This window comes from Equus asinus, chromosome 26 (assembly GCF_041296235.1).
Source record: "Equus asinus isolate D_3611 breed Donkey chromosome 26, EquAss-T2T_v2, whole genome shotgun sequence".
Taxonomy (NCBI): domain Eukaryota; kingdom Metazoa; phylum Chordata; class Mammalia; order Perissodactyla; family Equidae; genus Equus; species Equus asinus.
Window position 1 is genome coordinate 15889410 of NC_091815.1, and position 19258 is coordinate 15908667.

The window sequence follows — 19258 nt, forward strand, 5'->3', positions numbered from 1 at the left end:
CGTATTTTAACTCATAAAAGAGGCACAGGAAAGAGTTGAATTTGCTAAAATTAAACGTGCTCACGAGGCCGCCTGAGCGCACGAATCACGCCCCCTCCGCCCGACGCAGCCCCGACGGCGCGCACGCCCGAGCGCGGCCCACGCCGGGAGGGACGCCCGCCGGGGCTCCCACGCGCGCGGCCCGGGCTGCGCCCGCCGTCGCGCCACGTGACCGCCAGGGGCGGGGCGAGGGCGGGGCCGCGCGCTTCCCGGCGTGCCGCGCGGGGCGGGGCGGGGCGCGGCCCGAGGAGGCGCGGCCCCGGAGGACGCGGGTGGGCGCCCCGGACAGGCGGCCCGGACCGGCGCCCGCGCTCGCGGCGGCATGCGCGTGTGAGATGCGGCCGCGGGCAGCCCGGACGCCAGCAGCGGCCGCGGAGCAGGCGGGCGCGGCCTCCTCGGCGCGGGGCGCAGGAGGGCGAGCACGCGGGCGCCGGACAGCCGCCCCCGCAGAGGCTGCCTGAGGACTCGCTCGCCGCGCTGAGGCCGGCGCCCGCCATGGAGGCCCCGCTCGGCCCCGGGCCCCCCGCGCCGGCCGCCGCCGCGCCGCTGCGCGCCCCGGAGGTGGCGCGGCTCCGCGAGGAGCAGGAAAAGGTAACAGGCCGCGCCGGCCCGGAGCGCGGGGAGCGGGCTCGGCGCTCGGCGGCCTTTGTCTGGACGCTGACCTCGCGGGCGGCGGGGCGGCGGGGCGGCCGTCCGCGTGCGTCCGAGCGAGTTGTGGAGTGCGCGCGGCGGGGCGGCCGCGCTCTCGCTCTCGCTCTCGCTGTGGGCTCGCTGGCCGCCCGGCCGGGGCGCCGCTCGGCGCGTGAGGGACGGAAGTCCGCCGAGGGCCGCCCGGCGCGGCCGTGCGCTTCCCGCCGGGCGGCTGGTGCTGGTCCGGTGGACGCCGCTTCCTGAGAGGTTAGGCGCAGTCGTGCAGGGGCTGAGGGTCACGCTGCCGGTGGAGGGGGGAGAGTTCTGCGCGCCCGGCGGGCCTGGGCAGGACGCGCGCCGGTGAAGCCGGTGCCTTTTCACCCGAGATGTCGCCTTTGTATTCTGCAGCCTTGCGGAGTCGCACTCTTCGAAAGTTTGAAATGCTTACTTTGCAAACCAGCATTTACTTACGATGTCCCCTGCCGTCCTGGGAGCGACCGTCAGGGTCAGAGCGTTAGGAGGTTGTTTGCCCGGTGTCAGCGGCGGGGGGCCAGTCGGGCAGGACGGCCGCGCAGTGCGGTCCGGGAGCCGGGGCCTTCGACGCCGTCCGCAGCGGCTGGGCTTTGAACTTGACTTTTTTCAGGATGGGGGTTTAAAAGGGAACAGGTTTAGCACGTTTACATTGTGATGTTAGTGAATCAATTCTTTTAAAAAGAAAAATCAGCAAAGGCCAGCTCTTCATGAAACCAGTTCGTTAATTTTGGCAAAACTGCTGCCGGTTGTCGCTCTGCGGGGCTTCGGGGCGGCGTCGAGGCCGGAGGGCGCCGCGTGTGAGTGGGGGCGGCGCCGGCGCCGCGGTGGCGCGTGCGTGGTGCTGCCGCACGTGGCCCGTCCCGGCCGGCTCGCGAGGAGGAGACCCTGGGTGTGTTGTGGCCTCAGCGTGGCCGAGATCCCGGGGATCCACGCCGGGCGCCTTGAGCCGCTGCCGGCGTGGCCCCGGGGCCCCGGAACGCTGCCCTGGGCGGGGCGGGCCTGGGGACCCTCGGACCGCTCGGCGGGCGCGGCTCGGCCCCCGCCGCCCCGTGCTGTGGCCCTGAGCGTGCGTCTGCCGTGGGTGCAGCGCGTTCTCGGGGGACCGGAGACCTCAGGCCGCAGGACAGACGGCTGGGATCACTGGCCGGGGCCTGGAGGGGAGCGTAGGAAGACTTGACGGCCAAGGAGAAGTTTCTCCAGGGACCTCGGCTGTAGAGCCCGCCCGGCGGGAGGAGCGCGGTGACCTGGAGGGGGTGGCGGCCGGGACGCTCTTGGAGCAGGAAAGGGAAAGTGTCGTCAGAGCTCTGTACTGGTGTGCCGGTTAGCATTCCGTTAGGCAAGTCGGATTAAACCTGCCCTGGGCTCGGCCTTGGCCTTGGCCTGCCTGAGTTCTCTGAGAATTAAAACTGACAAAAATGAATTGAAGGGCTTTTTCCGGTTTTCCCCAGAATGGATCCTGGCCGGTAGGCTCTAGATGCAGAGGCGAGAAATGGGTTGGTTACTTGCTGTGGATACCTTAGGGTTGGGGCCTTGTGTCCTCTGGGAATCTTGGTTGAGAAGGGCTGCGAGGTCATGTGGGTTAAATGTTGCTCAGCAGTTTATTTTGTTTTTGTTTTCTGAAGAATTCAGCTAAGGAGTATAACAGGTTCTACCTCGGTCCCTCTGTTTTTTTCTTGTCTATCCTTTGGAGCATTGAATAACAAGAACAAAAACATTAGTAACCTGAGGAAAAAAGACAAGGCGCATGAATGAGCCACAACCCCAGTAAATGACATGTGTAATAAATGGGCAGTATCGAATATTTTAACATTGATTTCACTTATAGCATCAAGGCTGAAACTTTTTTTATTCTTCTTTTGACCTAGCAAAACGACATGTACAGAAGAGTTTTCTGCAGCTTTGTTTATAATAATGAAAAAACTAAAAACCAACGCTAGGGGACTGGTTAAATAAATCATCATACATATAAGGAGCTTTTATGCAGGCATTAAAAATTGCAGAACAGTATGTATAGTGTGGTTCCACTTACCCTTCTATGTAAGTATTCATGCAGTTTGTATAAGAGAACACACCATGAAATGTTCTAAAAGCACACACTTCCATTTCTTGTTTTATGTAAAACTGAGTGAAATTGGATAAGATTCTAATTTCTCAAGAAAGGCTGTCAGTAAAACTTATTTTAATGAAAACTGGGATGTCGTATCTTTAATTGCTAAATACTTTTTGGGTCTGAAAAATGGCCCTTGGCTGCTTTGAGCATCAATTAGGCAGGTTTATTTCTTGGTTACTCTCGAGTTGACAGATTAAATTTATTCAAACATTCATCCCCCCAGTTGGTTTCCTTTTTTCTTTTTTCTTGGAGGTTTTATTTACTCTTAATTCTCTGTCAAAAAGTACAGGGACAAAAGGGAACATGGATCATCTTTTTTTTAACTAAATCTTTTCTTACCAGTAGCAGTAAAATATTTGGTGGAAAAATGAGCTACTTAGGAGCCTTTCTGCACTGACTTAGGCCTTAAAATCCTGACGCAGGACTGTCGTGGAGTACCTTGACCTGTTCTAGGGAGGGTTCCTCCTATTGAAATCTGGTTCACTCGGCTTCTACCTTGGAATTGCATTAGGTTGAAGTTTTGGTTTATTGACTAAGGTGATATTTCTGCAGTACCTATTTTTTATGTGTGTATTATCTTTTATTAACAGAATTACTGAGATTTTATTGTAATGTGAAAAAAGTGGTATGTAGTATGGTTTTCATAGGTTATTTGCAGGATAATAGTAACTTTAGAAAATTCATGAGGATATTTTTATTATTTTAATTATTATCGAGTGCTTATGTAATTCTCACTTGGAATTTTGGAATGACATATGTTTTCCTGATCTAGAACCTGGGGAATTACATGCGTTAAGGGTAAATATTTCAGATTTTTCATAAAGCAGAACAACTAACTTAAAGGAGGGTTTTTATATTTGATGAACTAAACTGCACTTAGTTTAAGGAAGTGTCAGCCATGTACTGCATACAACAGCTGTTCTTCCCTCCAAGCCCAGAGTTCAAGTGTTTAATTTATCGGCAGATGTTTATTGAGTACCTGCTCCATGCCAGGTGTGTTCTGAAGAGGATGCAGTAGTGGACGAAGTGGAGAAAGTCCTTGCTTTCTTGGAGATTACATTCTAGTCGTGAAGCCGTGGCACAGGCCCATGTAACACGTCAGGTGGTTTGTGATAGGTAAGGCTAGGTAGAAAAATAAGGTAAGGGAGGATATTTTGGAGAAGAGCTTTCTAGTTAGGGCAGACATCTCAGAATGAGTCAGTGTGAGAGCCATACTAGGTTATTGTAAGGATTTTGGTTTTTATTTTTGTGAGATGCGAAGCCATTGGAATGTCTTTTGAGAATCAAAAAGAAGTGTCCCTTGGTCGTGCGTGGAGAAAGGGAGTGAGGATGGGACTGCATCCTGCCTATAGAGCGAATTTGGTGTGTGCCAGGCATTGTGGTAGATGTTTACAGATTTGGTGTCAAAGTCTTCCTTAACCCTCTTAATTTTTCAGGTGAACAATTTGGGTTGTTTCTAGTTTTTGCCCTGAACTTTTTCATGGGGTATTTGTGTCTTCAGTTCTACATAGGTTTCTTTTCTCAAGTGGTCATAGCAGTTTACACTCCTGTCAGCAGTGGGTGAAAGTTCTAGCTACTTCATATCCTTATCACCGCTTGGTACTGTCTGTCCTTTTCATATTTGCTAGCCATTCTAGTATTGACTAATGAGGTTGATTACCTTTTCACACATTTATTGGCTATTTGCATTGGGTTTTTCTTTTTTTTTTTTGAGGAAGATTAGCCCTGAGCTAACTGCCGTCAATCCTCCTCTTTTTGCTGAGGAAGACTGACCCTGACCTAACATCTGTGCCCATCTTCCTCTACTTTATATGTGGGATGCCTTACCACAGCATGGCTTGCCAAGCGGTGCCATGTCCGCACCCAGGATCTGAACTGCCGAACCCCGGGCCTCCGAAGCGGAATGTGCCCGCTTAACTGCTGAGCCACCGGGCTCGCCCTTCTTTGACATATTTTAATTGATTCATAGTAAGTCTTTACGTACTTTTGATATGAGTGCTTTTTCAGTTATGTCTTGTGAATTTCTTCCCTAGTCTGTGGCTTGATTTGACACTGTAATGTTATACTTTTTTTTTGTTTAAAGATTGGCACCTGAGGTAACAGCTGTTGCCAATCTTTTTTTTTTCCCTTCTTTTTCTCCCCAAATCCCCCCAGTATTTAGTTGTATATATTTTTTTAGTTGTGGTCCTTCTAGTTGTGGCACATGGGGCGCTGCCTCAACATGGCCTGATGAGCGGTGCCATGTCCGTGCCCAGGATCCGAACCCTGGGCCACCAGAGCGGAGAGCGCGAACTTACCCACTCAGCCACAGGGCCGGCCCCTGTAATGGTATACTTTTATGAGTAGAAATTCTTAATTTTAGCAGTCATTTCCTTCATGGTTATTTTTTTTCTTTTCTCTTGTTTTTAGGAAGTCTTTCTTATCCTAATGTTCTAAAGATCTCCTTTTATATTGTCTATTGTCTTCTAGAAGCTTTGTTGTTTTGCCTTTCACGTTTAGGCCTATATTCTACCTAGAATTGATTTTGTGTCTAATGGGGAATTCCGCTCAGGTTTCATTTTTTACCATCTGGATGCCTAGTTGCCCCGTTACCATTTATTGGAAAGAATCTCTTCTTTCCACTGCACTGTCATCTTTGTCATAAATCAGGTGACTATATGTGTGGCTGTATTTCTCGACTGTTCCATTGGCCTGTTTGTCTGTTCTTGCACCAAACCTGCGCTAAGTGCTATAGCACCTTGATACCTGGTAGGGTAGGTTCTTTTGGGATTCCTCAGGGTTTCCTTATTGTATCCTTTCCATTCCTTATGCTCTTTCTTTCTTTTTCTTGCCTTTTGAACTGGCTAGGATTTCTAGGGCAAGGTTGAATAGAAATGGTGATAGTGAGTGTTAGGGGTAAACTTTCAGAAATTCACCATTAAGTATAATGTTTACTGTGGATATTTTCTCTGTTTACTTTTTATCAGATTAAGTAATTTTCTTATATTCCTAGTTAGCTAAGAGTTTTTCTGAATGGGTATTGAATTTTAGAAAATGCTTTTTCTAAATTGAGTAATTATAGGTAGTTTATTGAAGAGAGTATATCTGATCTTCCTAATGCTGAAGTTCTTTTCTTTTTTTCCTTTTTAAGAAAGGGAAAGTTGTAAGAATAAGTTTGCTTATAGCCAAAGATACGTTTGTAAGTAGATGTGTTTTCAGAACTCATTACTTGTGACTTATATTTTATTTTAGAACAATTTGTTTTTGTTGTTAGCACTTATCATCATGCCAGTCATGTGCCATGAGAAAAAACAGCTTTGGTTTTTAGTCTTTTGAAAGTTATTAATAAACATTATAATACAGTATTTTAAGGTAGAGAAAAACCCCATTTTCATTTTATTAGGGCTTTCCAGATTGGAGTAACAGGCAAAAATTGTTCCACAACGCTAATGGGCAAAAGGTGAAGGAGATGCGTGTAGTCTGTGCTTTGACCCGAACTGCCGATTTTGTTCTCTCACCTAATGTTTTCAGTTTGGGTTTAAAAATCTCTTAGCTTGTGTCATTCTTGCCTTCATCTCCAGATTGGTGAGTCTCAATCTTTAGTCTGTCCAAAGCCATTTTTTTAAAGCTGCAATTGTTTGTTTTGAAAACTTGTAAGACAACAGAAGAGTTGAAAGGACAGTTGAGAATCACCAGTGATGCTTTGTCCCATTTGCTTTTTCTTTCTCTGTATAGATTTCTTTTCTTCTTACTGAACCATTTGAAAATAAATTGCACACATCATTACGTCCCTAACACTTAAGCACATATCATTTTAAACGAGGTCATTCTCCTACATAGTTGTAATATCTTTTTTCACATCCAAGAAATGAACATTGACACACAATAATATTTTTTAACATATTCAGATTTCCTCAGTTTTTCTGAAAGTGTTCTTTATATCTCTCTTTTTCAATCCAAGATTTCAATCAGAGATTGCATTTGGCTGTCTTATTCCTTTAGTCTCTTTGCGTCTAAAACAATCTCCCTGCCTTCTTTTGTCTTTATGAAATTTTTTTTTAAACTTTTTTCCTACTTTTTCTCCCCAAATTCCCATAGTACATAGCTGTATATTTTACTTGTGGGTCCTTCTAGTTGTGGCATGTGGGACGCCGCCTCAGCATGGCCTGATGAGCGGCGCCATGTCCGCACCCAGGATCTGAACCGGTGAAACCCTGGGCCACCGAAGCGGAGTGCAGAGCGCATGAACTTAAACCACTCGGCCATGGGGCTGGCCCCATGAAATTGGTGTTTTTGAAGAGTTTACAACAGTTTTCTTGTAGAGTGCTCCACAATTTGGAGATGTCTGATGAAAGTAATCATGAGGAAACAAAGTTAAACATTTTTGGCAAGAATACTACGTGGATGATGATCACTTCCTGTTGCATCACAGCAGGAGACATAATGTTATTTTATCTTATTATTGGTGTTGCTGATTACTTGTTTAAGGTGATATCTGTCAGATTTCTCTGCCAGAAGTGCATCTTTTCCCCTGTGTAAGGAATAAGTACTTTCTAAATAGTAATAGTACTTGAAGACAGTGTAAATATCCTCTTCCCCTACAGTCCTTTACTATGGGTGATCCTTGCCTGAATCAGTTAGTATATTGGTATTTGCAAATTAGTACTTTTCTGACCATCTATATTTATAGCTGGAATTTTTCTGTAAAGAGGAGCTCTTTCCCCTCTTTTAGTATCACTATAAACTCCTGTGTTTTTTTTTTTAAATTCAATGTGTTATAATTTGTCATTATTCCTTTTGATGCTCAAATTGTCCGAAATTTGGCCAGTGGGGTCTCCTTCAAGGCAGCTCCTACATCCTTATAGCAAGTGCCATCATTCTTTGGTTATTACCTTGCTTTCTGGCACAAGATGTCTTAGGCTTACCTTGTAGTTTTCTTGCCTTAGTTCTGAAATTGACTATTTCCTCAAAGCGCCCTGGTTCTCTTTAATGAGAAGCGCTGGAAACGAAGATCTAGACCCAGGTAGTGCTCATGGCTCCTGGGATGTTATTGGATTTAGGCCCTTTCAGGGGACAGTGCTGAGGACATAATAATCATCTTTAGTGTATCAGGAAAAACCGTCACCACTGTTTACCATGTAGGTCTGAGGGATCCTTTTTGCTTTTTATATTTTTAAGTGATTTTTACAGATAATTTACAGAAGTAAGAATAAGTGATGGTGAAAAACAATTTCCTTGGATATTTTAATAAGAATTTAAATATAGCAGTCCTCTTTGTATAAGGTAAATTTTAGTGCACAAATATCATAAGAGATTTAAGAAGACTGCCACACGTCCTCTTAGAAAAATGGAATAGGCCAGGTTCTTGTTGCCAGCTATTAGATGATGGAGTTCTTATTGGATGACTGACTAGATGGCAATACCCTATTTCTTTTTTTGTTCTTAGAAGTATATTGTATACTCGTTGATTCTTTTATTTTCTTCATTTAAGCCAGTCACCCTTTATTCAACATCCACTATATTAAGATATGTGTTGTTCTCTTCCCAGTTGGCATGATCTGTTCTAAGACTTAGGGAGATACAAAGATAGACCATTACGTGGTTCCTGCTTTCGAAACTCATTTCTAGTGCCACCATGGTATTTTTCCTTCCTGTCTCTCACCTCAAGTACCTTAAAAACTTGAAGGAGTGGAAAAAGAAATAAAATTTAGAGATCTTTTATTCCAGGTAATCTTATTTGTTGTGGTAAAATAAAATTTACCGTTTTAATAATTTTTAAGTGTATAATTCAGTGGCATTAATTACATTCACTGTTGTGTAACCATCATCGTTTTCAAAACCTTTTCATCACCCCAAACAGAAAGTCTGTAACCATTAAGCCGTAACTCTCTCATTCTCTTCTCCCTTGAGCCCCTGTAACTTCTAATCCACTTTCTGTCATGAATTTACCAATTCTAGATATTTCATAGAAGTAGAATCATATAATATTTGTCCTTTTGTGACTGGCTTATTTTACACACTGTAATGTTTTCAGGGTTCATCTGTGTTATGTCACGTATTAGAACTTTATTCCTTTTTATGGCTGAATAATATTCCATTGTATGTATATACCACATTTTGTTTATCCATTTATCTGTTGATGAACACTTGGATTGTTTCCACCTTTTTGCTAATTATGAACAATGCTGCTATGAATGTTGGTGTACAAATATCTGTTTGAGTACCTGTTTTCAATTCTTTAGGGTATAAGCCTAGGAGTGGAATTGCTGAGTCACATGATAGTTCTATGTTTAACTTTTTGAGGAACCACCAAATTGTTTTCCACTGTGTTTGTGCAATTTTACATTCCCACTAGCAATGCATGAAGTTTCCAATTTCTCCACATCTTTGCCAACACTTATTTTCCACTTTTTAAAAAAATTATAGCTGTCCTAATAGGTATTAAGAGGTATCTCATTGTAGTTTTGATTTACATTTCTCTAATGACTAAGGATGTTGAGCATCTTTTCATGTGTTTATTGGCCATTTGTATATCTTCTTTGGAGAAATGACTATTCAAGTCCTTTGCCCATTTTTAAATTGGGTTGTCTTTTTGTTGTTGAATTGTAGTTTTTCTTTGTGTAATCTAAGTATTAAACTCTTATCAGTCATATGATTTGCATATGTTTTCTCATTCTCTAGGTTACCTTTTCACTTTCTTGGTAATATCCTTTGATGCACAAAAGTTTTTAATTATGATGAAGTCTAGTTTATTTTTTCTTTTCTTGCTCATGCTTTTGGCATCATATCTAAGAACCCATTGCCGAATCCAAGGTCACAAAGATTTACACCTGTGTTTTCTTCTAAAAGTTTTATAATTTTAGATCTTAGATTTTGGTAATTGGTACACTTTGAGTTAATTTTGTATATTGCTCATTGATTGTTGAGTTTGAGAAAATTCATCTAGGATATTGTCATCTGAAGACTCATAATCTGAGATTTAATTTATATTATCATTTTCATTGTCATTTGTGTCTAGTCGTGCTATCCATTATGGTGGCCACTAACTGCATGTGGCTGTTAAATTTAAAATTAAAATTAAAATTAAGTAAAATTTAAAAGAAATTAAGTTTCTTGGTAGCAATAGCCACATTTTAAGTGCTGGGTAACCACATGTGGCTATTTGTGTTGCACTGGACAGTGTTGATTTTGAAGATTTCCATCATTGAAGAAAATTCTATTGGGCGGCACTGGTAATGAGAGCTGGTGTCTTTTCTTATTCATATTCTGATTTGTTTAATAATTGTGAAGTGTCTTTGTATCGCTTCTCTTTGTCATTATGGGTAGAATGTGAAAAATTCTGAATTGTCAGCTGTGTATGAAATTTAAAAACAGACTACAAAAATGGTGTCTCTAGTCTTTTATCTTTTTTGTGAGGAAGATTGGCCCTGAGCTAACATCTGTGCCAGTCTTCCTCTCTTTTATGTGGGACGCTGCCACATCATGGCTTGATGAGTGGTGTAAGTCTGTGCCCAGGATCTGAAGCTGCCAACCCAGAGCTGCTGAAGCGGAGTGTACAAACTTAACCGTTATACCACCAGGCTGCCTCCTATACTTTTTTGAAAGGTGATGGGATATTTTGGGCAATACAGTAAGAAAACTGAAGGATGATTTTTCACTATTGATTGCATCATCCTTCTAGGTGATTCCATGATGCTTCCATTTCTTATTATATAGCTCTTTTTTTTTTTTTTTTAAGCATTTGTAGTTAGTGCTGACGAGTCAATTCCAACTCCTAGTGCCCCTGTGTCCAGCAGAGGGGAACCTTGCCTGGTCTTTCTGTGCCATCCTCTCACCTTCCAGCACTCTATCAGATGATGCTCCACTGCTATTCACAGGGTTCTCATGGCCAGTTTTTTTCAGAATTAGGCGGCCAGGTCCTTCTTCCTAGTCTGTCTTAGTCTGGAAGCTCTGCTGAAACCCATCCACCATGGGTGACGCTGCTGGGATTTGAAATAGCGGTGGCATAGCTTTCATGGTGGCACAGCAACATGCAACCACCACAGTGTGAAAAATGACAGACAGTTGGCGCGGTTCCTGACCAAAAACAAACCCAGGCCACAGTGGTGAGAGTGCCAAGTCTTGACCACTGGACCACAAGGACTGGCTTTTTAAAGTGTAAGTTAGAAGTAATTGGTAAGTAATCATGAAATAATTACTAGGATATTGAAATCACAAGATGCAGGATAAATAAAATCACTAGGATCCCATGATGTGTCTTAGACTTATAAAAAGGTTCAATCTACTCATAGGGTAATTGCAAGATAAAATAAGTTTTATTCTTTTGTTTAACAAGTAAGTTTTCTCTTTATTCTTTGCAAGACCTCTAAGAAAGAATAGAAGTCATGAAATATCAATCCTTGCAAATAGTTAGAACTGCTTAAAAAAGGAACTCAAAAATTAAAATTGAGTTTAGTGCATCTGTCCCTGATACTTTCCATTCAAAGCCATTACCACAGGGTTCTTTCTCAACTTCCCGCAGTCTCTCTTCCATGGTGAAAACTTTGGTTCTCAACAACATCCATATTTATTTATTTGCTTTATCCTACAACATACACAAAATAGTTTCAGAATTACTACATTAATACCAGTGCAAAGAGCAAACCTATGAAGTAAAGTTTGAGATTTCTTTGCAGTTCCTTTTCTTCTAATAGAATTAACCTCCTTGGGGTACACAGTTAGGGTACTGATCTCAAAAGTTCCTTGAATTATTATTATTTTTTTTCTGTGCAGTTTTATCTTTGATTTGATGTATAGCTTCTATGTGTATTGAATTTTAGTGTTTGCTTTTTTATCAGTTGGACTTAATTTTATTTTATGAATACATAAAACATGTACATGGTTTAAAATCATAACTATATCAAAAGGTATGCCATGTACACTAAATCATTCCCATCCCTGCTCCTACCTACCCCTATTGGTAACCGTTTTTATTAATTTCTAGTTTATCCTCCCTGTGTTTCTTCTTTAAAAAGAGATACTAAAACATGCTGTCTTATCTCCCCTCCCACTTTCTTAGACAAAAGGTAGCATATTATATTTTGCCCTTTGTTTTTCTCATTAAATGATATACCTGGGAATTACTCTGGTTGGTAGAGCTCTTCATCCATGGTTGGGTAGTAGTCCATCGTACGGGTGTATCATCAGGTACTCAGCTGGTATCTTACTGATGGGCGTTTGGTGGTTTTCAGCCTCTAGATAGTACACATAATGCTTCAGTGAGTCACTCTGCATATGTTTTTCTCACTTATGAATTGACTTCAGACCAAGTCGTAGAGTCAAAGGGTAAATTGGTTTAGCTTTATAAACCATATTTATAATTACCTTCTCAAAGAGCTATTACTTTAAATTTAATTTACAATACTAAATAAAAAGAGATAAAAGGACTAGAAAAATATGATGTCCAAAACCTAGAAAACCGTGTTTTGAGTTTCTTGAGTTGACTATCTCCACTGTCATTTTCAGGTTATTGTTTCTTACCTGGAGGCAGTAATCCTGGCTGGTCTTGGTTCCACTCTTGCTCCTCTTCTACCTATTTTCCAGAGCAGTATTTTTTTAAACAATGCAAAATTGAAATATATCATTTAGTCACTCTCCTCATAATCCTTTGGTGGCTTCCCCTTAGACTTAGAATGAAATCCAGAGTTATTAAAATGTAATTTGAGACCCTTGTATTGTTTGACTCATGTCTTTCTAGGTTACTTCTGGCTACTCTCCACTTATTTCTGTACCTTAGGATAATGACATGTTTTTGGGGGGCAGAATACTGTAAATATGTTTCTGTTACAAAATTTTTTTAAGAGATCCTAATACAATATAGCAAAAAAAAAAAAATCGTATTTAATCTGTGGACTTGGCAATTTTTCCTAATCCTTTGATTTCTTGATTTTATGATTTGTGTAATATTAAAGTTGTTGCATACGAGTACTTTTTCCAAAGAATAAAAAGAGAAAAGTGAGTTATATGCCGGGCACTGTGCTAGATGCGTGGTGTCTTGTCTGCCTTCAAGCAACTTAAAGACTTAGAGGAAACGTGTTATCAGAGAACACAATACAGTGTGATAATTGCTTTCTTTCTAATTCTTTGCTTTTCATTTGCTTCTCAGCCTACTGTAAGCTATTTCTGCCTCCATCTTTTCATTGTAATTACTCTAGCTCATGTTTTTATTGTATTTCACTTGCCAAACTCAGTGGGCTTTTTCTCAGTTCTGGCCTTAGTTGACGTCTGTGCTTCATTCGAAACCTTAATTGCTCCCTGGTAACCTCTTGAAACTCTGTCCCTTAGGAACTTCTGTGACTTTGCTTTTTTGTGGTTCTCCTTCCTCTTTTTCTATTCCTACTCAGTCTCTTTGGTTTCTTTACCTAATCCTTAAATGTTGGTAATCCCTGTACTTTCCATCTTTGGCTGTCATCTTTTCTCTCTCTGTGTGTCCTCTCTCATATCCTCCTTCCTCTGTGGCCTCTGCTCTCACCTGGACCTGTCGCATTCTGGGCAGATTGGCTTGTATGGCCCACAGCAGCTCCATCTCGTCTATGAAAATTGAATTTATCATCTTTGTCCTTAATCTGCATGGTGTATATCCCTGTCTCTATTCTGGGCAACACTATTCAACAGCCTGATCTGATCCATCTCCATCATACTGCTAATTTACTAAATCTTGTCGATTCCTTTTGTGTGATCTATACCTTCTATCTTAGGGACCGTTAGTTTATCTTAATTAGGCTCTTACTTGAAAAATATGTCAGATTTTTCAGTTAAATGTTAACTGTGTTATTTGATATTGCCAGTTTTTTCATTGTTAGCATTCTGATGTTACCTCATTGTCCTTTTATGTTTGTAGTTCTAATCTGTGAACATGTTATATCTGTGTTTATTTAGGTCTTTAAAGTTTTTCATCCATCGCTTGTTGGGATATAAGTCTACCCATCTTGCCATATGTTTTCCACTTGTCGCCTTTGTTTGTATTCCTTCGTTTCTCTTTCTTCTGTGTTAATAAAATACTTAAATTCCATTTTACACTCTATTAACTTTATAGTTATTTGGCTTTTATTTTCCTTTTAGTTTATTACCTTAGAGATTATGATATGTGTCCTTCTCTTATGACAGTCTATCTTAAGTTAGTAGGAAGTATTCACTAATCTTTTGAAACTTTGCCATTTATAAGGTTATTCAAATACTCTTGATAATTTAATTTCATTAACCAGCTGCCTCTCATTTGTGCTATTGTCATATATTTTACTTCTACATAGGTTTCTTAACCCTAAAGACATTAGAATTATTGTTTTAAACATTCTATTTTCATTTTTATTTAATTCTAAGCTGGCAATATTTTTTTCTTCAACACTTTAAAGGTGTCATTCCATTATCTTTGGACTTTCTTCGTTTCTCTTAGTCTTCCATCAGTCTTAGTGTTTTTTTCTCTGAAGAATTTGTATGTATTTTCCCTGCTTTTGGATTTTTCTCTTCATCTTTGGTTTTATGCGTTTATGATGTGGCTAGGTGTGGTTTTCCTTGTATTTAGTCTGCTTCGAATATGTAGAATTTCTTGAATCTGTAATTCGATGCCTTTTGTTGGTTCAGAAAATTCTCGTCTACTCTTCACATACTGGTTCTGTGTCATTGTCTCTCTCCTCTACTTTTGGTACTCTGAATACACATATATTAGACGTTTTCACTGTATCTCATATCTGTTACTCTTCTGTATTTTCTGTCCTCCTTTTGCTCTGTATGCCAATTTGGATCTTTCTGTTGACCTGTGTTTCTGTTCACTGATCCTCTGTTTTTATGTATCTAGTCTACTAGTAAACCCATCTACTAAATGCTTAATCTCAGCTATTGTGTTTTTTATTTCTACAGTTTATTTTTTGACACTTAACAAAAGTGATTCTAGGCCTCTGTCGATGTCTCCAACCTTCCCTCAATTTTCATGAATGTATTAATCATAAAGTATATGTCTTATAACTGCGATATGTAAGTCAAATGAGGGTTTATTTCTGTTAATTTTTTCTCTTGGTTTCTCATCAGTTGCTCCTGTTTTCATGGACGGCTTTGTAAGTTTTGATTGGATGCCAGACATTGTAGAGAAAAATTATAGAGACTCTTAAGAGTCTTACCGTCTTTCAAAGAGGGGGTAAGTTTGCTTTCTTTCAGCAGCCAGAGTACTAGTGCATCAATATACCCAGTTGAGAATTGTTAGTGGATTTTGCTAGGGCTAGTCTGTTTCAGTTTTACTTTTATTCCTAGCATGTAACCTTTACTCCTAAGGCATAGCTCTAATTCCATATGGAGTATGTTTTTGTAAATTATGTGATCACGTATGTGTAGTTCTGCTTCTCTTCTGTTCTGTTTCATTGGATATTTGCCCATACTTGCACCAGTACCATGCTTCCTTTCTAGGTCTTGATATCTAGAAGTAAAATTCCTCAGCTTTGTTCTTCTTCAAGATTGTCTTTACTGTTCTTGAGCCTTTGCTTTTTCATTAATATTTTAGAATCAGCTTTTCAGTACTCTGCAGTGTTGAATCTGCTTGGGTTTTGCTTGGAACGCTTTGACTTTAAAGATTTATTGAATCTAAAGAATGCCTTCAGGGACGGCCCAGTGGCGCAGCAGTTAAGTGCACACATTCCCCTTCAGCGGCCCGGGGTTCGCAGGTTCGCATCCCGGGTGCAGCCATGGCACCGCTTGGCAAGCCATGCTGTGGTAGGCGTCCCACATGTAAAGTAGAGGAAGATGGGCACGGATGTTAGCTCAGGGCCAGCCTTCCTCAGCAAAAAGAGGATTGGCAGCAGATGTTAGCTCAGGGCTAATCTTCCTCAAATAAAAAAAAAAAAGAATGCCTTCAATCTAAAGATCAATTTGGGGAGAATTGACATATATACAATATTAAGTTTTCCAATCCATGAACTTGGTGTATTTTTCCATTTATTTAGTTTTTATGTGACTTATTTTAATATTGGCTTCTTTTAGAAAGTAAATCTTGCATGTGTTTTAGATATATCCTTAGATATTTATTATTTCTTATTGCATTGTATAATTTATTTGCTGTTCATCTTTTGCTAGTATATAGACATATACTTGGTTTTTGTGTATTGGCTGTTAAATTTACTTGAATTCTAGTTGCTCATCCGTATGTTTTGATAGTATGTGTGTAGCTATATGCAGTCATATTGTCTGACTAGTAGCTGTTTTATTCTTTCCAGTTCCTAAGGCTTTTATTTTATTTTTTGCCGTATTGAGTGATCTAGGACCTTTAGTATAGTGTTAAATAAAAGTAGTGATAGCTTCCTTTCCTAGTTCTGTGTATTGGGGAAGAGTTTTAAATATTTCACCATTACAAGTGATGTTTACTGTAGGCTTTTGGTAGAGACTATGAAAATAAGGAGCCGTTTTCCTATTCCTAGTTTGCTAGTTTTATCATGAATGGATGTTGAATTTTATCAAATGCTTTTTCTATGTTTATTAAGGTGTTAATATGGTGGATTACTTTTATTTTTTAAAAACACTGAAATACCGTTGCATTCCTAGAGAAAGACTCCTTGCTTATATGTTGACCTTTTTACATATTGCTGGATTAAATTTCCTGTTATTTTAAGGTATTTTATTTCTGTGTTTCATGAGGGATATTGGTCTGTAAGTTTCTTTCCTTGTAATGTCCATGTTAGGTTTTGGTTTTATGCTGGCCTCATAAAAAAACACTCATTTTTGTGTATTTTATAAAAGTTTGTATAACGTTGGTATTGTTTCTAACAAGGGTTTGGAATAATTCATCCATGCAGCTGTCTGGGCCAAGTATTTTCCTTGTATGGATATTTTAAAATATGGACTCAGTTTCTTTGTTAGTTAAAGGACTATTTGGATTTTCATTTCTAATTGTGTCAGTTTTGGAAATGTGATTTTCGAGGAATTTTCCTTTTGATCTAAGTTTTCAAATTTATTGGCCTTGAGTTATTCATAAAATTCTCTTTTTAATATCTGTAGATTTGGTAGTGATGTCCTCTTTTTAATTGCTGTATTTGCAATTTGTATATGTGTGGTTTTTTGCCCTTAGTTTGTTTTCCTAGGGGTTTATCAACCTTATCAATCTTTTTAAAGAACCAATTTTTTTTGGGTGGGGGGAGCATTAACCCTGAGCTAACATCTGCCACCAATCCTCCTCTTTTTGCAGAGGAAGACCAGCCCTGAGCTAACATCTGTGCCCATCTTCCTCTATTTTATGTAGGATGCCTGCCATAGCATGGCTTGACAAGTAGTGGGTAGGTCTGCGCCTGGGATTCGAACCGGCAAACCCTGGGCCTCCAAAGTGGAGCATACGAACTTAACTGCTGCACCACCAGGCCAGCCCCAAAGAACCAATTTTTGATGTTACTGATTTTTCTGTTTTGTAAGTTTGCTTTCTACTTCACATATGTTTCTTAATTTCCAAACATTGAGTATTTTCTACTTTTCTGTTGATATCATGTTTAATTCTGTTCTGTCAGAGAACACATTCTGCAAAACTGAAATTTAAGACTTGCCTTATGACCCAGTAGATGATCTGTTTTGGTGAAAGTTCCATACTGAACTTAGGAATAATGTGAGTTCCGCGCTTTTTAAGTTCCGTATATATTCATTAGCTCAAGCTGGTTAACTTGGTGTTCAAGTATTTTATATCCTTACTGATTTTTTGTTTGCTGATTTTATCAGTTATGAAGAGATGTGTATTAGAGTCTCCACAGTAGTTGTGGATTTCTCTTTTTCCGTACTTTCTCAGCCTTTGCTGTGTGCGTTTTGAAGTTGTGTTATTCAGTGTGCACACAGTAAGGACTGTACTAACCTCCTGGTCAGTTGAGATTCTCACCTGTCTGCAGTGTTTCATCTCTGCTGATGTTTCTTGTCTTCAGGTCTCCCTGCTTGGATGTTCATGTGGTTACATCAGCTTATTTTGTTTTTGTTTCTTTTCATGATAGATCTTTTTCTCTCTTTTAACTTCAGTCTGTCTGTGTTCCAAGTGTGTCTCTTATGAACAGCATATTGTTAGGGTTTTAAAAATGCAGTTTAGACATTTTTTCCTTTTGTGTAGGATATTTAGTCAAATTCTGTATAATGGAATTATGATATTTAGTTTGATTCTCTGTTGCCTTTCTACTTTCTGTTTTTTAAGAATTATAGTAATATGCATAACATAAAATTTACCATTTTAATCATTTTTAAGTGTACATTACATTGGCATTAAGTACATTCACAGTGTTGTGCAACCATCACTACCATCCATCTCAGAACTTTTTTTTATTTTGCAAAACGGGAACTCTGCTCATTAAACAATAACCCTCCATTACCCCTTCTCCCATCCCCTGGCAACTACCATTTTACTTTTGGTCTTTATGAATTTGACTCCTCTAGGTATCTCATACAAATAGACTCATACAATGTTTGTTCTTTTGTGACTGGCTAATTTCACTTAACGTAAAGTCTTTAAGGTTTATCTATATTACAGTACATATCAGAATTTCCTTCCTTTCAAAGGCTCAGTAATATTCCATTGTATGTGTATGCCACATTTTGTTATTCATTCATACACTGATGGGCATGGGTTGTTTATATCTTTTCGCTGTTGTTGATAATGCTGCTATGAACCTGAGTGTGCAAATATCTGTTTGAGTCTGTTTTCAGTTCTTTTGGGTATATACCCTGAAGTGGAATTGCTGGATCATATGGTAATTCTGTGTTTAATTTTTGAGGAGCAGCCATATGATTTTCCACAGTGGCTGTACCATTTTACGTTTCCACCAACAATGCATAAGAGTTCCAATTTTTCCCCATCCTTGTCAACACTTGTTCTGTTCTCTTAGCCATCCTGATAGGTCTGCAGTGATATGGTGTGGGTCTGTTTGACCTACTTTTGTGTTCTTTTTTTCTCTACCCTTTTTTTTTTTGCTTTCCTTTGATTTAATCAAACACAACTTAGTGTATTTTCTCCCCTCTGTTGTTCATGATGGTTTTTTTTTTTTTACTGAGTACTTTACTACTATATATATGTTAGCACTAAATATACTATACTATAAGTTTATACTATACTTATTTGCTATTCTGCTTGTTTACTAGGGAAGTTTTTCCTAGAGATCACAACATACATTTATCCATCCCTCCTCTTGCATTATTGCTTCCATGAATTTTAATTCTAAGTGTTTTAAACACCACAGTACTTTAATTGTTCAGTGTGGTCAATATTGATTTAGCTTTACCTTTTTCTATTACCTGTACAGTTGCTCTTTAGTTCTATTTGCATTTATATTAGTCTGAATAATATCCATGTAGTATTTTTCCCCCAGCTTTATTGAGATATAATTGACATATCAAATTGTGTAAGTTTAGGATGTACAACGTGTTGCTGCAATACACTTACGTATTGCAAAATGATTACAGCTTTTGGCTTAGCTAACACCTCCACCA

At 40.1% G+C, this 19258-nt stretch overlaps 1 protein-coding gene across 6 annotated transcripts in view; it reads left to right on the forward strand.

Moving 5' to 3' along the window:
- Positions 1-288: 288 nt before the first annotated feature.
- URI1 (URI1 prefoldin like chaperone) overlaps positions 289-19258 on the forward strand; it is a 68648-nt gene continuing 49678 nt past the window's right edge. Inside the window, exon 1 of one of the 6 annotated variants that reach the window (XM_070499515.1) lies at positions 289-630. In XM_070499515.1, the coding sequence (XP_070355616.1) occupies positions 535-630 (96 nt within the window). In that variant the 5' untranslated portion in view covers positions 289-534. Of the gene's footprint in view, positions 631-710; positions 937-1568; positions 2166-14905; positions 14961-19258 lie in introns of those variants that run through there. The other 5 variants (XM_044759049.2, XM_070499517.1, XM_070499516.1 and 2 more) reach the window with 5 other exon arrangements.